This window comes from Oncorhynchus mykiss, unplaced genomic scaffold (assembly GCF_013265735.2).
Source record: "Oncorhynchus mykiss isolate Arlee unplaced genomic scaffold, USDA_OmykA_1.1 un_scaffold_225, whole genome shotgun sequence".
Classification (NCBI taxonomy): domain Eukaryota; kingdom Metazoa; phylum Chordata; class Actinopteri; order Salmoniformes; family Salmonidae; genus Oncorhynchus; species Oncorhynchus mykiss.
In genome coordinates, this window is record NW_023493693.1 from 181656 (window position 1) to 202500 (window position 20845).

At 41.7% G+C, this 20845-nt stretch overlaps 2 protein-coding genes across 2 annotated transcripts in view; one reads left to right on the forward strand and one right to left on the reverse strand.

The window, feature by feature from the left end:
• Positions 1-553: 553 nt before the first annotated feature.
• On the reverse strand, positions 554-13135 carry LOC118948221 (uncharacterized protein DDB_G0284311-like; the record flags this gene model as incomplete). The annotated part of the gene is made up of 3 exons (XM_036973198.1): positions 12870-13135; positions 1623-1776; positions 554-1437 (listed from the first exon to the last, which is right to left on the reverse strand). A coding segment is annotated over exon 3 (864 nt), but the record flags the coding sequence as incomplete, so codon positions are not given.
• A 6239-nt stretch (positions 13136-19374) lies between these two features.
• LOC118948222 (serine/threonine-protein kinase pim-2-like) overlaps positions 19375-20845 on the forward strand; it is a 5159-nt gene continuing 3688 nt past the window's right edge. Inside the window, exons 1-2 of the mRNA XM_036973206.1 lie at positions 19375-20031; positions 20279-20326. The gene's annotated coding sequence lies outside the window, so the exon portion shown is untranslated. The remainder of the gene's footprint in view (positions 20032-20278; positions 20327-20845) is intronic.

A 20845-nucleotide genomic window follows, 5' to 3' on the forward strand; every position in this document is an offset into this window, starting at 1 on the left:
CCTCTATCCTCTCCTCCTCTATCCGCTCCTCCTCTTCTTCCTCTATCCTCTCCTCCTCTTTCCCCCTCTCCTCCTTTATCCTCTCCTCCTCGTCCTCCTCTGCCTCCTCTATCCTCTCCTCCTCTTCCTCCTCTATCCTCTCCTCCTCGTCCTCCTCTATCCTCTCCTCCTCTATCCTCCTCTCCGCCTCTTCCCCCTCTATCCTCTCCTCCTCTATCCTCCTCTCCGCCTCTTCCCCCTCTATCCTCTCCTCCTCTATCCTCTCCTCCTCTTCCTCCTCTATCCTCTCCTCCTCTTCCTCCTCTATCCTCTCCTCCTCTTCCTCCTCTATCCTCCTCTCCGCCTCTTCCCCCTCTATCCTCTCCTCCTCTATCCTCTCCTCCTCATCGTCCTCTATCCTCTCCTCCTCTATCCTCCTCTCCGCCTCTTCCCCCTCTATCCTCTCCTCCTCTATCCTCTCCTCCTCGTCCTCCTCTATCCTCTCCTCCTCTATCCTCCTCTCCGCCTCTTCCTCCTCTATCCTCTCCTCCTCGTCCGCCTCTTCCTCCTCTATCCTCTCCTCCTCGTCCTCCTCTTCCTCCTCTATCCTCTCCTCCTTTTCCTCCTCTATACTACTCCTCTCCTCCTCCTCTATTTTCATCTCCACTTCCTTCTCAGACAGGATGCTGATGTCATCCCCGTCGTCTGTCACGTTCGTGATGCTTTCCAGGTCTGAGTTCACGTTAGTTTTCAGATCCAGGTCTGAGTTCACGTTAGTTTTCAGATCCAGGTCTGAGTTCACGTTAGTTTTCAGATCCAGATCGGAGTTCACGTTAGTTTTCAGATCCAGGTCCGAGTTCACGTTAGTTTTCAGATCCAGATCGGAGTTCACGTTAGTTTTCAGATCCAGATCGGAGTTCATGTTAGTTTTCAGATCCAGGTCTGAGTTCACGTTAGTTTTCAGATCCAGATGTGTCTTGGTGTCGGGGTCGAGGTTCATCTTGGTGAGGATGTCCTCATTGACGGTTTCATTGTTTGTATTGCAGTCCTCTGTGGTTGAGTCGGGGTCAGGGGTTGTGTTCTTGTTGTGGTCATGTTGTCCATGTCGTTCAGCTGTGGTTGAGTCGGGGTCAGGGGTTGTGTTCTTGTTGTGGTCATGTTGTCCATGTCGTTCGGCTGCTTTGCGCAGGGCGTTCAGCCCGTTCTTGGCCAGTTTGTTGGGAGTCGACGACGACGGAGGAAGAGTTACATCACTCAGCCCCATTGCACTCTGGATGCTGGTCAGACAATACTTCTTACGACACTTAGGAAACGTGGCCCAACCCAGCCTGGTGACATCACCGCCACTGACATCACGGTTGTGGGAGGAACAAAGGCTGAGTGAGGCGGGAGGAGTCAGGGCAGGGCCGTTCCTATTGGCCACGTCTATTGACATCATCACCGAAGAGGCGGGGCCTCCTGGAGAGAGAGAGAGAACAGTGAGGGAGCATGTGTTACCTGATAGGAGGTCAGTCCTGGACCAGGGGTTAGAGGTCAGAGGTCACAGGTCAGTAAAGAGAAAAGTATGTTGAGGATTGTAACTGTCAGGGTTGCCCCCGGAGACAGTAGCTAGACAACACCGTACGGAACACTGAGGGTCCTACCGTAGAGCTAAGGACTGTTGGTAACCCCAGGATGGTGTGGGTCCATGTTTTGGACTTCTCAGCCAATCACAGCGTCTACCCTCGATGACCAATCACAGACAGAGGAGTTCTGCTTCAGCCAATCATATGGCTTCACCAGGAAGACAGCTTCTGACTGCAAGAAACAAACACAATCCTTTAATGAATGAAGAACGCGCGCACACACACACACACACACACACACACACACACACACACACACACACACACACACACACACACACACACACACACACACACACACACACACACACAGTGAGCCAAGTGAGGACAAACAATGCATAAAAACATGTTGCATTCTGGGAAGTCAAGCTCCACTACTGCTGCAACAAGCCCACATACCAGGACAAACACACACACACACACACACACCCACACACACCCAGAGGAAAGTGGGAAGGTAACAAGAGCCTGGATGTGACAGTAACCTCACACCTCTGACCTGTTGGCCTATTTCAGTTCTGTGTGTCTAACAGCTCACTGTCGGTGGGGGACTGAGAGAGAGAGAGAGTGTGTGTGTGTGTGTGTGTGTGTGTGTGTGTGTGTGTGTGTGTGTGTGTGTGTGTGTGTGTGTGTGTGTGTGTGTGTGTGTGTGTGTGTGTGATCTGTCTAGAGTAAAAAAACAGCTGCTAACACCAAAGACGTAGAGATGTTAACCATTTGTACATCGTTACAACACTGTATATATATATATATAATACTTTTGTTTATGATCTACTTCACTTGCTTTGGCGATGTAAACACATGTTTCCCATGACAATAAAGGCCCTTGAATTGAAATTACATTGAAATGAAACTGAAGTTAAATTGAAACGGGATTGAATTGAATTGAGAGACAGAGAGAGAGGGAGAGAGAGAGAGAGAGAGAGAGAGAGAGAGAGAGAGAGAGAGAGAGAGAGGGAGAGAGAGAGAGAGAGAGAGAGAGAGAGAGAGAGAGAGAGAGAGAGAGAGGGAGAGAGAGAGAGAGAGAGAGAGAGAGAGAGAGAGAGAGAGAGGGAGAGAGAGAGAGAGAGAGAGAGGGAGAGAGAGAGAGAGAGAGAGAGAGAGAGAGAGAGAGAGAGAGAGAGAGAGGGAGAGAGAGAGAGAGAGAGAGAGAGAGAGAGAGAGAGAGAGAGAGAGAGAGAGAGAGAGAGAGAGAGAGGGAGAGAGAGAGAGAGAGAGAGAGAGAGAGAGGGAGAGAGAGAGAGAGAGAGAGAGAGAGAGAGAGAGAGAGACAGAGAGAGAGAGAGGGAGAGAGAGAGAGAGAGAGGGAGAGAGAGAGAGAGAGAGAGAGAGAGAGAGAGAGAGAGAGAGGGAGAGAGAGAGAGAGAGAGAGAGAGAGAGAGAGGGAGAGAGAGAGAGAGAGAGAGAGAGAGAGAGAGAGACAGAGAGAGAGAGAGAGAGAGGGAGAGAGAGAGAGAGAGAGAGAGCGAGAGAGAGGGAGGAGAGAGAGAGAGAGAGAGAGAGGGGAAGGGTTGGAATATAACATAACTTAACAACCAGAGAGCTCTCTGCTATTAGCAATGACATCATGTCCCCTAGACACAAACACACTGCAGGACAGGGTCTGGCCAGAGAGAGAGACACAAACACACACACACACTGCAGACCAGGGTCTGGCCAGAGAGAGAGACACAAACACACACACACACTGCAGACCAGGGTCTGGCCAGAGAGAGAGACACAAACACACACACACACTGCAGGACAGGGTCTGGCCAGAGAGAGAGACACAAACACACACACACACTGCAGACCAGGGTCTGGCCAGAGAGAGAGACACAAACACACACACACACTGCAGACCAGGGTCTGGCCAGAGAGAGAGACACAGAGACACACTGCAGACCAGGGTCTGTCCAGAGAGACACAGAGACACACTGCAGACCAGGGTCTGTCCAGAGAGACACAGAGACACACTGCAGACCAGGGTCTGTCCAGAGAGACACAGAGACACACTGCAGACCAGGGTCTGTCCAGAGAGACACAGAGACACACTGCAGACCAGGGTCTGTCCAGAGAGAGACACAGCAGACCAGGGTCTGTCCAGAGAGACACAGAGACACACTGCAGACCAGGGTCTGTCCAGAGAGACACAGAGACACACTGCAGACCAGGGTCTGTCCAGAGAGAGACACACTGCAGACCAGGGTCTGTCCAGAGAGACACAGCAGACCAGGGTCTGTCCAGAGAGACACAGAGACACACTGCAGACCAGGGTCTGTCCAGAGAGAGACACACTGCAGACCAGGGTCTGTCCAGAGAGAGACACACTGCAGACCAGGGTCTGTCCAGAGAGAGACACACTGCAGACCAGGGTCTGTCCAGAGAGACACACTGCAGACCAGGGTCTGTCCAGAGAGACACACTGCAGACCAGGGTCTGTCCAGAGAGACACAAACACACACACACACTGCAGACCAGGGTCTGGCCAGAGAGAGAGACACACTGCAGACCAGGGTCTGTCCAGCGAGAGACACACTGCAGACCAGGGTCTGTCCAGAGAGACACAGAGACACACTGCAGACCAGGGTCTGTCCAGAGAGAGACACACTGCAGACCAGGGTCTGTCCAGAGAGACACAGAGACACACTGCAGACCAGGGTCTGTCCAGAGAGAGACACACTGCAGACCAGGGTCTGTCCAGAGAGACACAGAGACACACTGCAGACCAGGGTCTGTCCAGAGAGAGACACACTGCAGAACAGGGTCTGTCCAGAGAGACACACTGCAGACCAGGGTCTGTCCAGAGAGACACACTGCAGACCAGGGTCTGGCCAGAGAGACACACTGCAGACCAGGGTCTGGCCAGAGAGACACACTGCAGACCAGGGTCTGTCCAGAGACACACAGAGACACACTCTACCTCTCCTTTTATCCAACAAGGAGTCATCATTTAGAAAACTCTGAGGTTCAGTGTCCAAGTTCGCAGGACAAAACATTTATAATCTTCAGAACACAGGAAAGTTGTTCACAGGAATGTTATTTATATTCATTTCCCAGAAGCCCTTGCAACATAAACAGGCCATTAACAGAAAGACAAACAGCACAGTTCCACTGTAACGGATCAGCTGAGACTAACATTTTTCACTACCAAAAAAAACATTGATTTCAAAGTTTTTAAAAAACATACAACTCTATAAAGAAGAACAACTTTTAAAAATGTGAACTGAATATTTTACTAAAACATTTACTGTAAGAACTGTGTAGATGGAAGAAACATCTCCCACCGTTTTTTAGTGTGTCCACGTTTTCCTAGAACTCTGCTAAATATCTGCTCTGAGTTAACACTAAACCATGTCTGCTGAAAGAATGGAGTCTCAGCGATGACATGACACACGGACTCTGATAGAATGGATTGTCAGCGATGACATGACACACGGACTCTGATAGAATGGAGTCTCAGCGATGACATGACACATTGACTCAGATAGAATGGAGTCTCAGCGATGACATTGACACACTGACTCAGAAAGAATGGATTGTCAGCGATGACATGACACACTGACTCAGATAGAATGGAGTCTCAGCGATGACATGACACATTGACTCAGATAGAATGGAGTCTCAGCGATGACATTGACACACTGACTCAGAAAGAATGGATTGTCAGCGATGACATGACACACTGACTCAGATAGAATGGAGTCTCAGCGATGACATGACACACTGACTCAGAAAGAATGGAGTCTCAGCAATGACATGACACACTGACTCAGAAAGAATGGAGTCTCAGCGATGACATGACACACTGACTCAGAAAGAATGGAGTCTCAGCGATGACATGACACACTGACTCAGAAAGAATGGAGTCTCAGCGATGACATGACACATTGACTCAGATAGAATGGAGTCTCAGCGATGACATTGACACACTGACTCAGAAAGAATGGATTGTCAGCGATGACATGACACACTGACTCAGATAGAATGGAGTCTCAGCGATGACATGACACATTGACTCAGATAGAATGGAGTCTCAGCGATGACATTGACACACTGACTCAGAAAGAATGGATTGTCAAGGATGACATGACACACTGACTCAGATAGAATGGAGTCTCAGCGATGACATGACACACTGACTCAGAAAGAATGGAGTCTCAGCAATGACATGACACACTGACTCAGAAAGAATGGAGTCTCAGCGATGACATGACACACTGACTCAGAAAGAATGGAGTCTCAGCGATGACATGACACACTGACTCAGAAAGAATGGATTGTCAGCGATGACATGACACACTGACTCAGAAAGAATGGAGTCTCAGCGATGACATGACACACTGACTCAGAAAGAATGGAGTCTCAGCGATGACATGACACACTGACTCAGAAAGAATGGAGTCTCAGCGATGACATGACACACTGACTCAGAAAGAATGGAGTCTCAGCGATGACATGACACACTGACTCAGAAAGAATGATTAAACTACAGTAAGTGGAAGGTCCCTGATCTGTTCTACACAGAAATGCATCATTACAGGAGGACGTGGACTCGAGTCTGACTTGAGTCACAAATTTGATAACTTGAGACTTGACTTGAACTCGAGTCTGACTTGAGTCACAAATTTGATAACTTGAGACTTGACTTGAACTCGAGTCTGACTTGAGTCACAAATTTGATAACTTGAGACTTGACTTGAACTCGAGTCTGACTTGAGTCACAAATTTGATAACTTGAGACTTGACTTGGACTGGACTTTGATTAAAGACTGATGACTTGAAATGATCTGGCCGGGTTTTGTTCATTTAGTGGCACAGAGTCTCCGTAGATTCCTCTCCACACAGTCAGAGACAGTAGTCGCAGCATCGACTGGCAAAGCAACGATTTGCTCGTGACTCTTGGCCCTCTGATTGGCTCGTGACTCTCTGCCCTCTGATTGGCTCGTGACTCTCTGCCATCTGATTGGCTCGTGACTCTCGGCCCTCTGATTGGCTCGTGACTCTCGGCCCTCTGACTGGCTCGTGACTCTCTGCCCTCTGATTGGCTCGTGACTCTCGGCCCTCTGATTGGCTCGTGACTCTCGGCCCTCTGATTGGCTCGTGACTCTCGGCCCTCTGATTGGCTCGTGACTCTTGGCCCTCTGATTGGACCAGGAAAAGTCTCTTTTTAAGAGATGTTTTCTACGACCCGTTTCCATCAGTTTGACCAGAAATCAAAGCCTTTTGCTTTTTCCTCATTTCGGGGATGATTGAAAAATGTATAAATGTATATATATATATATATATGTCATAATTTACAACAACAACAAAAAAATAGACTACTAGCTTTCCTTTGACACCCTATTTAACATGATCCTATGAAATTCACATATTGACACCCTATTTAACATGATCCTATGAAATTCACATGTTGACACCCTATTTAACATGCTCCTATGAAATTCACATGTTGACACCCTATTTAACATGCTCCTATGAAATTCACATGTTGACACCCTATTTAACATGCTCCTATGAAATTCACATGTTGACACCTTTTTAACATGCTCCTATGAAATTCACATGTTGACACCTTATTTAACATGCTCCTATGAAATTCACATGTTGACACCCTATTTAACATGCTCCTATGAAATTCACATGTTGACACCTTATTTAACATGCTCCTATGAAATTCACATGTTGACACCCTATTTAACATGCTCCTATGAAATTCACATGTTGACACCTTATTTAACATGCTCCTATGAAATTCACATGTTGACACCCTATTTAACATGCTCCTATGAAATTCACATGTTGACACCCTATTTAACATGCTCCTATGAAATTCACATGTTGACACCCTATTTAACATGCTCCTATGAAATTCACATGTTGACACCCTATTTAACATGCTCCTATGAAATTCACATGTTGACACCCTATTTAACATGCTCCTATGAAATTCACATGTTGACACCCTATTTAACATGCTCCTATGAAATTCACATGTTGACACCCTATTTAACATGCTCCTATGAAATTCACATGTTGACACCCTATTTAACATGCTCCTATGAAATTCACATGTTGACACCTTATTTAACATGCTCCTATGAAATTCACATGTTGACACCTTATTTAACATGCTCCTATGAAATTCACATGTTGACACCCTATTTAACATGATCCTATGAAATTCACATGTTGACACCCTATTTAACATGCTCCTATGAAATTCACATGTTGTGGTCATTAGTCATTTGACACCCTATTTAACATGCTCCTATGAAATTCACATGTTGGTGGTCATTAGTCATTTGACACCCTATTTAACATGATCCTATGAAATTCACATGTTGGTGGTCATTAGTCATTTGACACCCTATTTAACATGCTCCTATGAAATTCACATGTTGACACCCTATTTAACATGCTCCTATGAAATTCACATGTTGACACCCTATTTAACATGCTCCTATGAAATTCACATGTTGACACCCTATTTAACATGCTCCTATGAAATTCACATGTTGGTGGTCATTAGTCATTTGACACTCTATTTAACATGCTCCTATGAAATTCACATGTTGGTGGTCATTAGTCATTTGACACCCTATTTAACATGCTCCTATGAAATTCACATGTTGGTGTTCATTAGTCATTTGACACCCTATTTAACATGCTCCTATGAAATTCACATGTTGACACCCTATTTAACATGCTCCTATGAAATTCACATGTTGACACCCTATTTAACATGCTCCTATGAAATTCACATATTGACACCCTATTTAACATGATCCTATGAAATTCACATGTTGACACCCTATTTAACATGCTCCTATGAAATTCACATGTTGACACCCTATTTAACATGCTCCTATGAAATTCACATGTTGACACCCTATTTAACATGCTCCTATGAAATTCACATGTTGACACCTTTTTAACATGCTCCTATGAAATTCACATGTTGACACCTTATTTAACATGCTCCTATGAAATTCACATGTTGACACCCTATTTAACATGCTCCTATGAAATTCACATGTTGACACCTTATTTAACATGCTCCTATGAAATTCACATGTTGACACCCTATTTAACATGCTCCTATGAAATTCACATGTTGACACCTTATTTAACATGCTCCTATGAAATTCACATGTTGACACCCTATTTAACATGCTCCTATGAAATTCACATGTTGACACCCTATTTAACATGCTCCTATGAAATTCACATGTTGACACCCTATTTAACATGCTCCTATGAAATTCACATGTTGACACCCTATTTAACATGCTCCTATGAAATTCACATGTTGACACCCTATTTAACATGCTCCTATGAAATTCACATGTTGACACCCTATTTAACATGCTCCTATGAAATTCACATGTTGACACCCTATTTAACATGCTCCTATGAAATTCACATGTTGACACCCTATTTAACATGCTCCTATGAAATTCACATGTTGACACCTTATTTAACATGCTCCTATGAAATTCACATGTTGACACCCTATTTAACATGATCCTATGAAATTCACATGTTGACACCCTATTTAACATGCTCCTATGAAATTCACATGTTGTGGTCATTAGTCATTTGACACCCTATTTAACATGCTCCTATGAAATTCACATGTTGACACCTTTTTAACATGCTCCTATGAAATTCACATGTTGACACCTTATTTAACATGCTCCTATGAAATTCACATGTTGACACCCTATTTAACATGCTCCTATGAAATTCACATGTTGACACCTTATTTAACAAGCTCCTATGAAATTCACATGTTGACACCCTATTTAACATGCTCCTATGAAATTCACATGTTGACACCTTATTTAACATGCTCCTATGAAATTCACATGTTGACACCCTATTTAACATGCTCCTATGAAATTCACATGTTGACACCCTATTTAACATGCTCCTATGAAATTCACATGTTGACACCCTATTTAACATGCTCCTATGAAATTCACATGTTGACACCCTATTTAACATGCTCCTATGAAATTCACATGTTGACACCCTATTTAACATGCTCCTATGAAATTCACATGTTGACACCCTATTTAACATGCTCCTATGAAATTCACATGTTGACACCCTATTTAACATGCTCCTATGAAATTCACATGTTGACACCCTATTTAACATGCTCCTATGAAATTCACATGTTGACACCTTATTTAACATGCTCCTATGAAATTCACATGTTGACACCTTATTTAACATGCTCCTATGAAATTCACATGTTGACACCCTATTTAACATGATCCTATGAAATTCACATGTTGACACCCTATTTAACATGCTCCTATGAAATTCACATGTTGTGGTCATTAGTCATTTGACACCCTATTTAACATGCTCCTATGAAATTCACATGTTGGTGGTCATTAGTCATTTGACACCCTATTTAACATGATCCTATGAAATTCACATGTTGGTGGTCATTAGTCATTTGACACCCTATTTAACATGCTCCTATGAAATTCACATGTTGACACCCTATTTAACATGCTCCTATGAAATTCACATGTTGACACCCTATTTAACATGCTCCTATGAAATTCACATGTTGACACCCTATTTAACATGCTCCTATGAAATTCACATGTTGGTGGTCATTAGTCATTTGACACTCTATTTAACATGCTCCTATGAAATTCACATGTTGGTGGTCATTAGTCATTTGACACCCTATTTAACATGCTCCTATGAAATTCACATGTTGGTGTTCATTAGTCATTTGACACCCTATTTAACATGCTCCTATGAAATTCACATGTTGACACCCTATTTAACATGCTCCTATGAAATTCACATGTTGACACCCTATTTAACATGCTCCTATGAAATTCACATGTTGACACCCTATTTAACATGCTCCTATGAAATTCACATGTTGATACCCTATTTAACATGCTCCTATGAAATTCACATGTTGGTGGTCATTAGTCATTTGACACCCTATTTAACATGCTCCTATGAAATTCACATGTTGGTGGTCATTAGTCATTTGACACCCTATTTAACATGTTCCTATGAAGTTCACATGTTGACACCCTATTTAACATGCTCCTATGAAATTCACATGTTGACACCCTAATTAACATGCTCCTATGAAATGCACATGTTGACACCCTATTTAACATGATCCTATGAAATTCACATGTTGACACCCTAATTAACATGCTCCTATGAAATTCACATGTTGACACCCTAATTAACATGATCCTATGAAATTCACATGTTGACACCCTAATTAACATGCTCCTATGAAATTCACATGTTGGTGCCCATTGGTCCTTTGACATGGACATGAGTGCAGATAGGCTGTGCAGGTAGACTAGCAGGTAGACTAGCAGGTTTGACATGGACATGAGTGCAGATAGGCTGTGCTGGTTGACTAGCAGGTAGACTAGCAGGTAGACTAGCAGGTAGACTAGCAGGTAGACTAGCAGGTTTGACATGGACATGAGTGCAGATAGGCTGTGCAGGTAGACTAGCAGGTAGACTAGCAGGTAGACTAGCAGGTTTGACATGGACATGAGTGCAGATAGGCTGTGCAGGTAGACTAGCAGGTAGACTAGCAGGTAGACTAGCAGGTTTGACATGGACATGAGTGCAGATAGGCTGTGCTGGTTGACTAGTCATTATATTGCGATCACTGCATCCAACTTCAGAACAAAGTTCTACAGTATTAGTATAAATGTGATCGATATTTGTTCCTGTGGTTGTTTGTAAACACCCTGGTAGGTTGATTAATAACCTGAACCAGATTACAGACACTGGTTACAGTGAGGAGCTTCCTGTTGAGTGGGTTGATTAATAACCTGAACCAGATTACAGACACTGGTTACAGTGAGGAGCTTCCTGTTGAGCAGACAGCTTGATGAAAACCAGTCAATATTCAGGTCCCTGAGAAAGTAGACCTCTCTCTGTTTACATCACACACACTATCAAGCATTTCACACATTATTTAGATACTGACTGTTAGCACTTGGTGGTCTATAGCAACACCCCAAAAGAAAATGCTTTAGATGTGCCAAGGGATAACAGGAGGGGAGACTACACCTGCATTGCTTGCTGTTTGGGGTTTTAGGCTGGGTTTCTGTACAGCACTTTGCGATATCAGCTGATGTACGAAGGGCTATATAAATACATTTGATTTGATTTGATAACAGGAGGGTAGACTGTGCAGGTAGGCTAGTCTACAAAATAAGAGTAATATAGATAAGAGGAGGGTAATTTCTATGTGAATTTGTTCGGGTCGCCTCAAAACGTGACCTACTGCGGCTTTTAACCCCAACACACAGCTGTGAATACCATCACAGAGTGGGGACATCAACAACACTGTAAACATCCCATGAAACACATTCAGGGGTAATAAGACTAGTTTAGTAGCGGTAACAGGGTAGTCAGTAGACTAGTCTCCTTAACGTCCCAAGACTCAACTCACATCCACAGAGTAGCGCTGCTCCTTATAGTAGGCAAGTCAATAGTCAATGGTGCCTGTGGTCTAACTAGCCTACAGTCCACCATCACACTGACAGGGTAACGGTGTAATGACAGCGCAATACTACCGACACCGTGGAGAAGGCTACCGACACCGTGGAGAAGACTACCGACACCGTGGAGAAGGCTACCGACACCGTGGATAAGGCTACCGACACCGTGGAGAAGGCTACCTTAAACGAACCTGACTACTACTCCGCTAGTTTAACCCACAACCGGCGGCGCACAGTGTTTGGCTCCACGGTTTGTTGCAAAGCACCGAGGTAAAGACCGTTTCAAGTGGGATATTCTACGGATATCCAACCTGAAATTGTTTTTATCTCGGGTTGCAAAGCACAGCCCTGTGAATGAATTTCTACAACCGCGCAGCTCTAGATAAAGGCTCACCAATTCCACACAGTCTACAGTTCAATGTAGAGCTAAACTATTGTCTGGAGAGAAACTAGAGAAAGTTGTTCATGGTTGAGACAGAGGTGGGGAGGTGGGAGAGAGACGTGCTCATCTGTCGTCGCAGGCCCTCGTCTCTTATCTCTTTCTCTCCCCTCACCTCCCCCAGACTGTACAACACATCAAACCCCCCAACTCGAACCAACACCGACGCGTTTGCCTAAAGAAATATGAAAAAAAAAGTTCGTAGCCTATTCACGCCAGAGACACGTAACTGTTTCTAGTCGCGTGTCCGTTATAACGGTAACACGGTGACACGCAACTCCTTTATTCAAGAGCAATGCATTCTGGACATTCCACATCACTCACCTCTTTCTTGAGTGTTCGCGTCCTCGCTGCGTTTATGTCGTTCTTCTCTTCTGTTCCTCTCCTCCCTTTCCAGATGACAGCTCCAGCGAGGTCCCCCGTGTCTGCGCAGCTGCGGAAGCGAAACGCTCCAATCACAGCGCTAGCTTTAGTAACTAGTTGTCCCTCTTGCAAATGTACTGTGTTGTTACCATCTTTGTTATGGGGTTCCCCGAGTGGCGCAGCTGTCTATGGCACTGCATCTCAGCGCAAGAGGCGTAACTACAGTCCCTGGTTCTATTCCAGGCTGTATCACATCCGGCCGTGGTTGGGAGTGCCATAGGTCGGCGCACAATTGGCTCAGCGTTGTCCGGGTTTGGCCGGTCTTTGTAAATAATAATTTGTTCTTAATTAACTGACTTGCTTAGTTACTGTAAATAAAGGTAAAATAAAAACGACAATTAAGTTGTTTTGAAGGAACACACGGAGAGAAAATTCACCAATTCTGCCCAAAGATTATCAATACATTTTGCAGGAGAATGTTGGGCTATTTGTCCGCCAATTGAAGCTCTACAGATGTTGGGTGATGCAACAGGAAACACAGAAGTAAATCAACAACAGAATGGCTTCAACAGAGGAAAATACGCCTTCTGGAGTGGCCCAGTCCTGACCTCAACCCGATTGAGATGCTGTGGGAAGACCTCAAGAGAGCCGTTCACACCAGACATCACAAGAATTTAAACTGAACTGAAACGGTTTTGTAAAGAGGACATTCCTCCTGACTGTTGCTCCGGTCTGATCTGCAACTACAGAAAACGTTTGGTTGATGTTGTTGCTGCCAAAGGAGGGTCAACCAGTTATTAAATCGGAGGGGTTCACATACTTTTCCCACCCTGCACTGTGAATGTTGACACGGTGTGTTCCACAGAGACGTGAAAACGTATCATTTTGAGTGTGTTATTTAGTTGAAGTAGACTATGTTTGTGATAGGTGAGAATTGTCTGGATTACACACACACACACTCCTTCTCAAAACGCATTGGAGGAGAAGGTCAGAGAGGAGGGACCTCTGTGCACCGGGGCCCTCTGATAGGTGAGAATTGTCTGGTTTACACACACACACACTCCTTCTCAAAACACATTGGAGGAGAAGGTCAGAGAGGAGGGACCTCTGTGCACCGGGGCCCTCTGATAGGTGAGAATTGTCTGGATTACACACACACACACTCCTTCTCAAAACGCATTGGAGGAGAAGGTCAGAGAGGAGGGACCTCTGTGCACCGGGGCCCTCTGATAGGTGAGAATTGTCTGTTAATTGAATGATTAGAATATTCCGCCCTGAAACATATTGATCAGAATGTATGAAATCATAATCAATAAATGTGTAGTCCTCGTCAGAATCAGGGTGAAATCATAATCAATAAATGTGTAGTCCTCGTCAGAATGAGGGTGAAATCATAATCAATAAATGTGTAGTCCTCGTCAGAATCAGGGTGAAATCATAATCAATAAATGTGTAGTCCTCGTCAGAATCAGGGTGAAATCATAATCAATAAATGTGTAGTCCTCGTCAGAATGAGGGTGAAATCATAATCAATAAATGTGTAGTCCTCGTCAGAATCAGGGTGAAATCATAATCAATAAATGTGTAGTCCTCGTCAGAATGAGGGTGAAATCATAATCAATAAATGTGTAGTCCTCGTCAGAATCAGGGTGAAATCATAATCAATAAATGTGTAGTCCTCGTCAGAATGAGGGTGAAATCATAATCAATAAATGTGTAGTCCTCGTCAGAATGAGGGTGAAATCATAATCAATAAATGTGTAGTCCTCGTCAGAATCAGGGTGAAATCATAATCAATAAATGTGTAGTCCTCGTCAGAATGAGGGTGAAATCATAATCAATAAATGTGTAGTCCTCGTCAGAATGAGGGTGAAACAATATGTCTTTATGGTATTTTAAACACAGACTGTCTGAGCTCGGTGCCGACCTGACTAGAGATCACTATCACTACTATGACAAGGTCACTATCTCTGTCGGCTGGGTAGTGAGACAGACAGTGTGTGTAGCAGGACAAGGTCACTATCTCTGTCGGCTGGGAAGTGAGACAGACAGTGTGTGTAGCAAGACAAGGTCACTATCTCTGTCGGCTGGGTAGTGAGACAGACAGTGTGTGTAGCAAGACAAGGTCACTATCTCTGTCGGCTGGGAAGTGAGACAGACAGTGTGTGTAGCAGGACAAGGTCACTATCTCTGTGGGCTGGGTAGTGAGACAGATAGTGTGTGTAGCAGGACAAGGTCACTATCTCTGTCGGCTGGGAAGTGAGACAGACAGTGTGTGTAGCAGGACAAGATCACTATCTCTGTGGGCTGGGTAGTGAGACAGATAGTGTGTGTAGCAGGACAAGGTCACTATCTCTGTCGGCTGGGAAGTGAGACAGACAGTGTGTGTAGCAGGACAAGGTCACTATCTCTGTCGGCTGGGAAGTGAGACAGACAGTGTGTGTAGCAAGACAAGGTCACTATCTCTGTCGGCTGGGAAGTGAGACAGACAGTGTGTGTAGCAAGACAAGGTCACTATCTCTGTCGGCTGGGAAGTGAGACAGACAGTGTAGCAGGACAAGGTCACTATCTCTGTCGGCTGGGTAGTGAGACAGACAGTGTGTGTAGCAGGACAAGGTCACTATCTCTATCGGCTGGGTAGTGAAACAGACAGTGTGTGTAGCAGGACAAGGTCACTATCTCTGTCGGCTGGGTAGTGAGACAGACAGTGTAGCAGGACAAGGTCACTATCTCTGTCGGCTGGGAAGTGAGACAGACAGTGTAGCAGGACAAGGTCACTATCTCTGTCGGCTGGGAAGTGAGACAGACAGTGTGTGTAGCAGGACAAGGTCACTATCTCTGTCGGCTGGGTAGTGAGACAGACAGTGTGTGTAGCAGGACATGTGTGTGTGTGTAGCAGGACATGTGTGTGCGTATGTTTGTGTGTATGTGCGGGTGTATGTGCGTATGTTTGTATGTTTGTGTGTGTGTGTGTGTATATGTTTGTGTGTATGTGTGTGCGTGCGAAGTCAGTATAAATGAATTGTTTTGTATTCTTGACTCCAGAACGTTCCGTGAATAAACCTTTTTGACCAGCTGGGCCTCCGTCTGTTTCATTCTGACACATTCTGGTCTGCAGACTGAGAGTGATGTAATTAAATTGGGTGATGAACATAATTCTCCAATCAGTTTGTGACTTCTGTATCATTCATTTTTTATTTTACCTTTATTTAAACTAGGCGAAGTCAGTTAAGAACACATTTTTATTTACAATGCCAGTTAAACAGTGGGTTTAACTAGGGGCAGAACGACAGATAATTGTTTTACCTTGTCAGCTCAGGGATTCGACCTTGCAACCTTTCGGTTACTAGTCCAACGCTCTAACCACTAAGCTACCTGCCACCCCAGGGAGCCTAGTGAGAACATCCCACCAAGTCCTCTCCGGTCTCCAGGCGCTATTATGACGTCACAATGACGAGAGCGTCGTCGGGCGTGTTCTATCTCTCTTGTGACATCATCACATCACGCATTCTACAGGTCACGGCTTCATTCCACGGTGTTCTTCTGTAGGCTACTTTCACAGGACAGAGAGACCTGGCTAGCGGAGGGTTTACTCTCTACTTACTGGACAGAGAGACCTGGCTAGCGGAGGGTTTACTCTCTACTTACTGGACAGAGAGACCTGGCTAGCGGAGGGTTTACTCTCTACTTACCATTGGCCCACGACAGCCTCTGTCTGTATGTCTGCAACACTTAGCTCTGAAACGATCAATGTGATGATCTAGTGATTAAGACTGTGATTTTGATCAGCTGATTAGCTACCATGGCATGTAGATCAGTACGCTCCCTCACCACAGGGAAGGATCTAGGTGAGTATGATGCTCATAGAATTACATGTAGAATTATACATATAATTACACAGAATTATATATAGAATTACATATAGAATTACACACAGAATTACATATAGAATTACATATAGAATTACTCATAGAATTATATATAGAATTACATATAGAATTATGAATATAATTACACAGAATTATATATAGAATTACATATAGAATTACATATAGAATTACATATAGAATTACACACAGAATTACATATAGAATAACATGTAGAATTACATATAGAATAACATGTAGAATTACATATAGAATTACATATATAATTACACACAGAATTATATATAGAATTACATATAGAATTACATATAGAATTACATATAGAATAACATGTAGAATTATACATATAATTACACAGAATTATATATAGAATTATATATAGAATAACATGTAGAATTATACATATAATTACATATAGAATAACATATAGAATTACATATAGAATTACATATAGAATAACACACAGAATTATATATAGAATTATATATAGAATTACATATAGAATTACATATAGAATTACACACAGAATTATATATAGAATTACACACAGAATTATATATAGAATTATATATAGAATTACATATAGAATGACATATAGAATTACATATAGAATTACATATAGAATTACACACAGAATTATATATAGAATTATATATAGAATTACATATAGAATGACATATAGAATTACATATAGAATTACATATAGAATTACACACAGAATTATATATAGAATTATATATAGAATTACATATAGAATTACATATAGAATTACATATAGAATTACACACAGAATTATATATAGAATAACATGTAGAATTATACATATAATTACACAGAATTATATATAGAATTACATATAGAATAACATGTAGAATTATACATATAATTACATATAGAATTACATATAGAATTACATATAGAATTACACACAGAATTATATATAGAATTACATATAGAATTATACATATAATTACATATAGAATAACATGTAGAATTATACATATAATTACATATAGAATTACATATAGAATTACATATAGAATTACACACAGAATTACATATAGAATTACATATAGAATTACATATAGAATTACACACAGAATTATATATAGAATTACACACAGAATTATATATAGAATTACACACAGAATTACATATAGAATTACATATAGAATTACACACAGAATTACATATAGAATTACATATAGAATTACATATAGAATTACACACAGAATTATATATAGAATTACATATAGAATGACATATAGAATAACATATAGAATAACATATAGAATTACATATAGAATTACATATAGAATTACACACAGAATTACATATAGAATTACATATAGAATTACTCATAGAATTATATATAGAATAACATGTAGAATTATACATATAATTACACAGAATTATATATAGAATTAAATATAGAATAACATGTAGAATTATACATATAATTACACAGAATTATATATAGAATTACATATAGAATTACACACAGAATTACATATAGAATTACACACAGAATTACATATAGAATTACATATAGAATTACATATAGAATTACATATAGAATTACATATAGAATTACATATAATTACATATAGAATTACATATAGAATTACATATAGAATTACACACAGAATTACATATAGAATTACACACAGAATTACATATAGAATTACATATAGAATTACATATAGAATTACACACAGAATTATATATAGAATTACACACAGAATTACATATAGAATTACATATAGAATTACATATAGAATTACACACAGAATTATATATAGAATTACACACAGAATTACATATAGAATTACATATAGAATTACACACAGAATTATATATAGAATTACATATAGAATAACATGTGGAATTATACATATAATTACATATAGAATTACATATAGAATTACATATAGAATTACATATAGAATTACATATAGAATTACATATAGAATTACATATAGAATTACATATAGAATTACACACAGAATTACATATAGAATTACACACAGAATTACATATAGAATTACATATAGAATTACATATAGAATTACACACAGAATTATATATAGAATTACACACAGAATTACATATAGAATTACATATAGAATTACATATAGAATTACACACAGAATTATATATAGAATTACACACAGAATTACATATAGAATTACATATAGAATTACACACAGAATTATATATAGAATTACATATAGAATAACATGTGGAATTATACATATAATTACATATAGAATAACATATAGAATTACATATAGAATAACACACAGAATTACATATAGAATTACATATAGAATTACATATAGAATTACACACAGAATTATATATAGAATTACACACAGAATTACAGTGCCTTGCGAAAGTATTCGGCCCCCTTGAACTTTGCGACCTTTTGCCACATTTCAGGCTTCAAACATAAAGATATAAAACTGTATTTCTTTGTGAAGAATCAACAACAAGTGGGACACAATCATGAAGTGGAACGACATTTATTGGATATTTCAAACTTTTTTAACAAATTAAAAACTGAAAAATTGGGCCAACACAGAGAAGTTGCTTTATAACATACTTAACTTAAAGTGATGCTCCAGAACTTTTGTATAATTTCAGAAAGTAGGTTTGCAAAACTGGGTTCCCGAAAATGGTGCACTACGTAATCCGTACGATATGTTACGTCTGGCAATTATAATTGTTTTTTTTGCAATTCGTATGTTAATGTTACAAATTGTAATTTACGTACAATATGTTACGAAGTGTTTAAGATCTCGGACTGCATCTTTAAATACCCCCCCTCAGACACCCACACCAGCCCTCTGGCCAATGAGGGAGGGGCGAACGAGGGACTCAGCCGACTCACCCTGAGGGATGAGAGAGCAGAGAGGAGGCGGAGGAACAGGAAGAGCTCCGAGAGGAGTACGGGAGGAAGAGGAGAGAGGAAGAGGAGGAGGAAGAGCTCCGAGAGGAGTACGGGAGGAAGAGGAGAGAGGAAGAGGAGGGGGAGGAGTCAGAAGGAAGAGGAAGAGGGGAATCTGTCCTTAGAGAGTAGCACCACGCTGATCGACACGTTACAGACCCCACAATGCAACAGTAGAGAGCCAAGTCCTGATCCAGTTGCAGAGAGGTTTGTACAGCTGGGTTGTCTGGGAGGCGGAGGCTACGGGATCGTCTACGCTGGTTACCGTAGAGAAGACAACCTACCTGTGAGAAGAGTTCAATAAACACACACACACACACACACACACACACACACACACACGTGTCTTGTCCATTGGAGTTACAGTATTATTAGTCAATGATTGTGTGTGTGTGTGTGTGTGTGTGTGTGTGTGTGTGTGTGTGTGTGTGTGTGTGTGTGTGTGTGTGTGTGTGTGTGTGTGTGTGTGTGTGTGTGTGTGTGTGTGTGTGTGTGTGTGCGTGTGTGTGTGTGTGTGTGTGTTTTCTCTGTAGGTGGCTATAAAACGTGTCCCCTTGGCCAAAGTGTTACGCATACCGGTGGTGAGTTCATCATTCTCTCATCACGGTCTGCTGTGATGCAGTCTGTAGCAGTTCTTTATGGTCTGTAGTAGTCTATAGTAGTCTGTAGCAGTTCTTTATGGTCTGTAGTAGTCTATCGTAGTCTGTAGCAGTTCTTTATGGTCTGTAGTAGTCTATCGTAGTCTGTAGCAGTTCTTTATGGTCTGTAGTAGTCTATAGTAGTCTGTAGCAGTTCTTTATGGTCTGCAGTAGTCTATCGTAGTCTATAGTAGTCTATAGTGGTCTGTAGCAGATCTGTAGTAGTCTATAGTAGTCTGTAGCAGATCTTTATGGTCTGTAGTAGTCTATCGTAGTCTATAGCAGTTCTTTATGGTCTGTAGTAGTCTATAGTAGTCTATAGTGGTTTATAGTGGTCTGTAGCAGATCTTTATGGTCTGTAGTAGTCTGTAGTAGTCTATAGTGGTCTTTAGTGGTCTATAGTGGTCTGTAGCAGATCTTTATGGTCTGTAGTAGTCTATAGTAGTCTATAGTAGTCTGTAG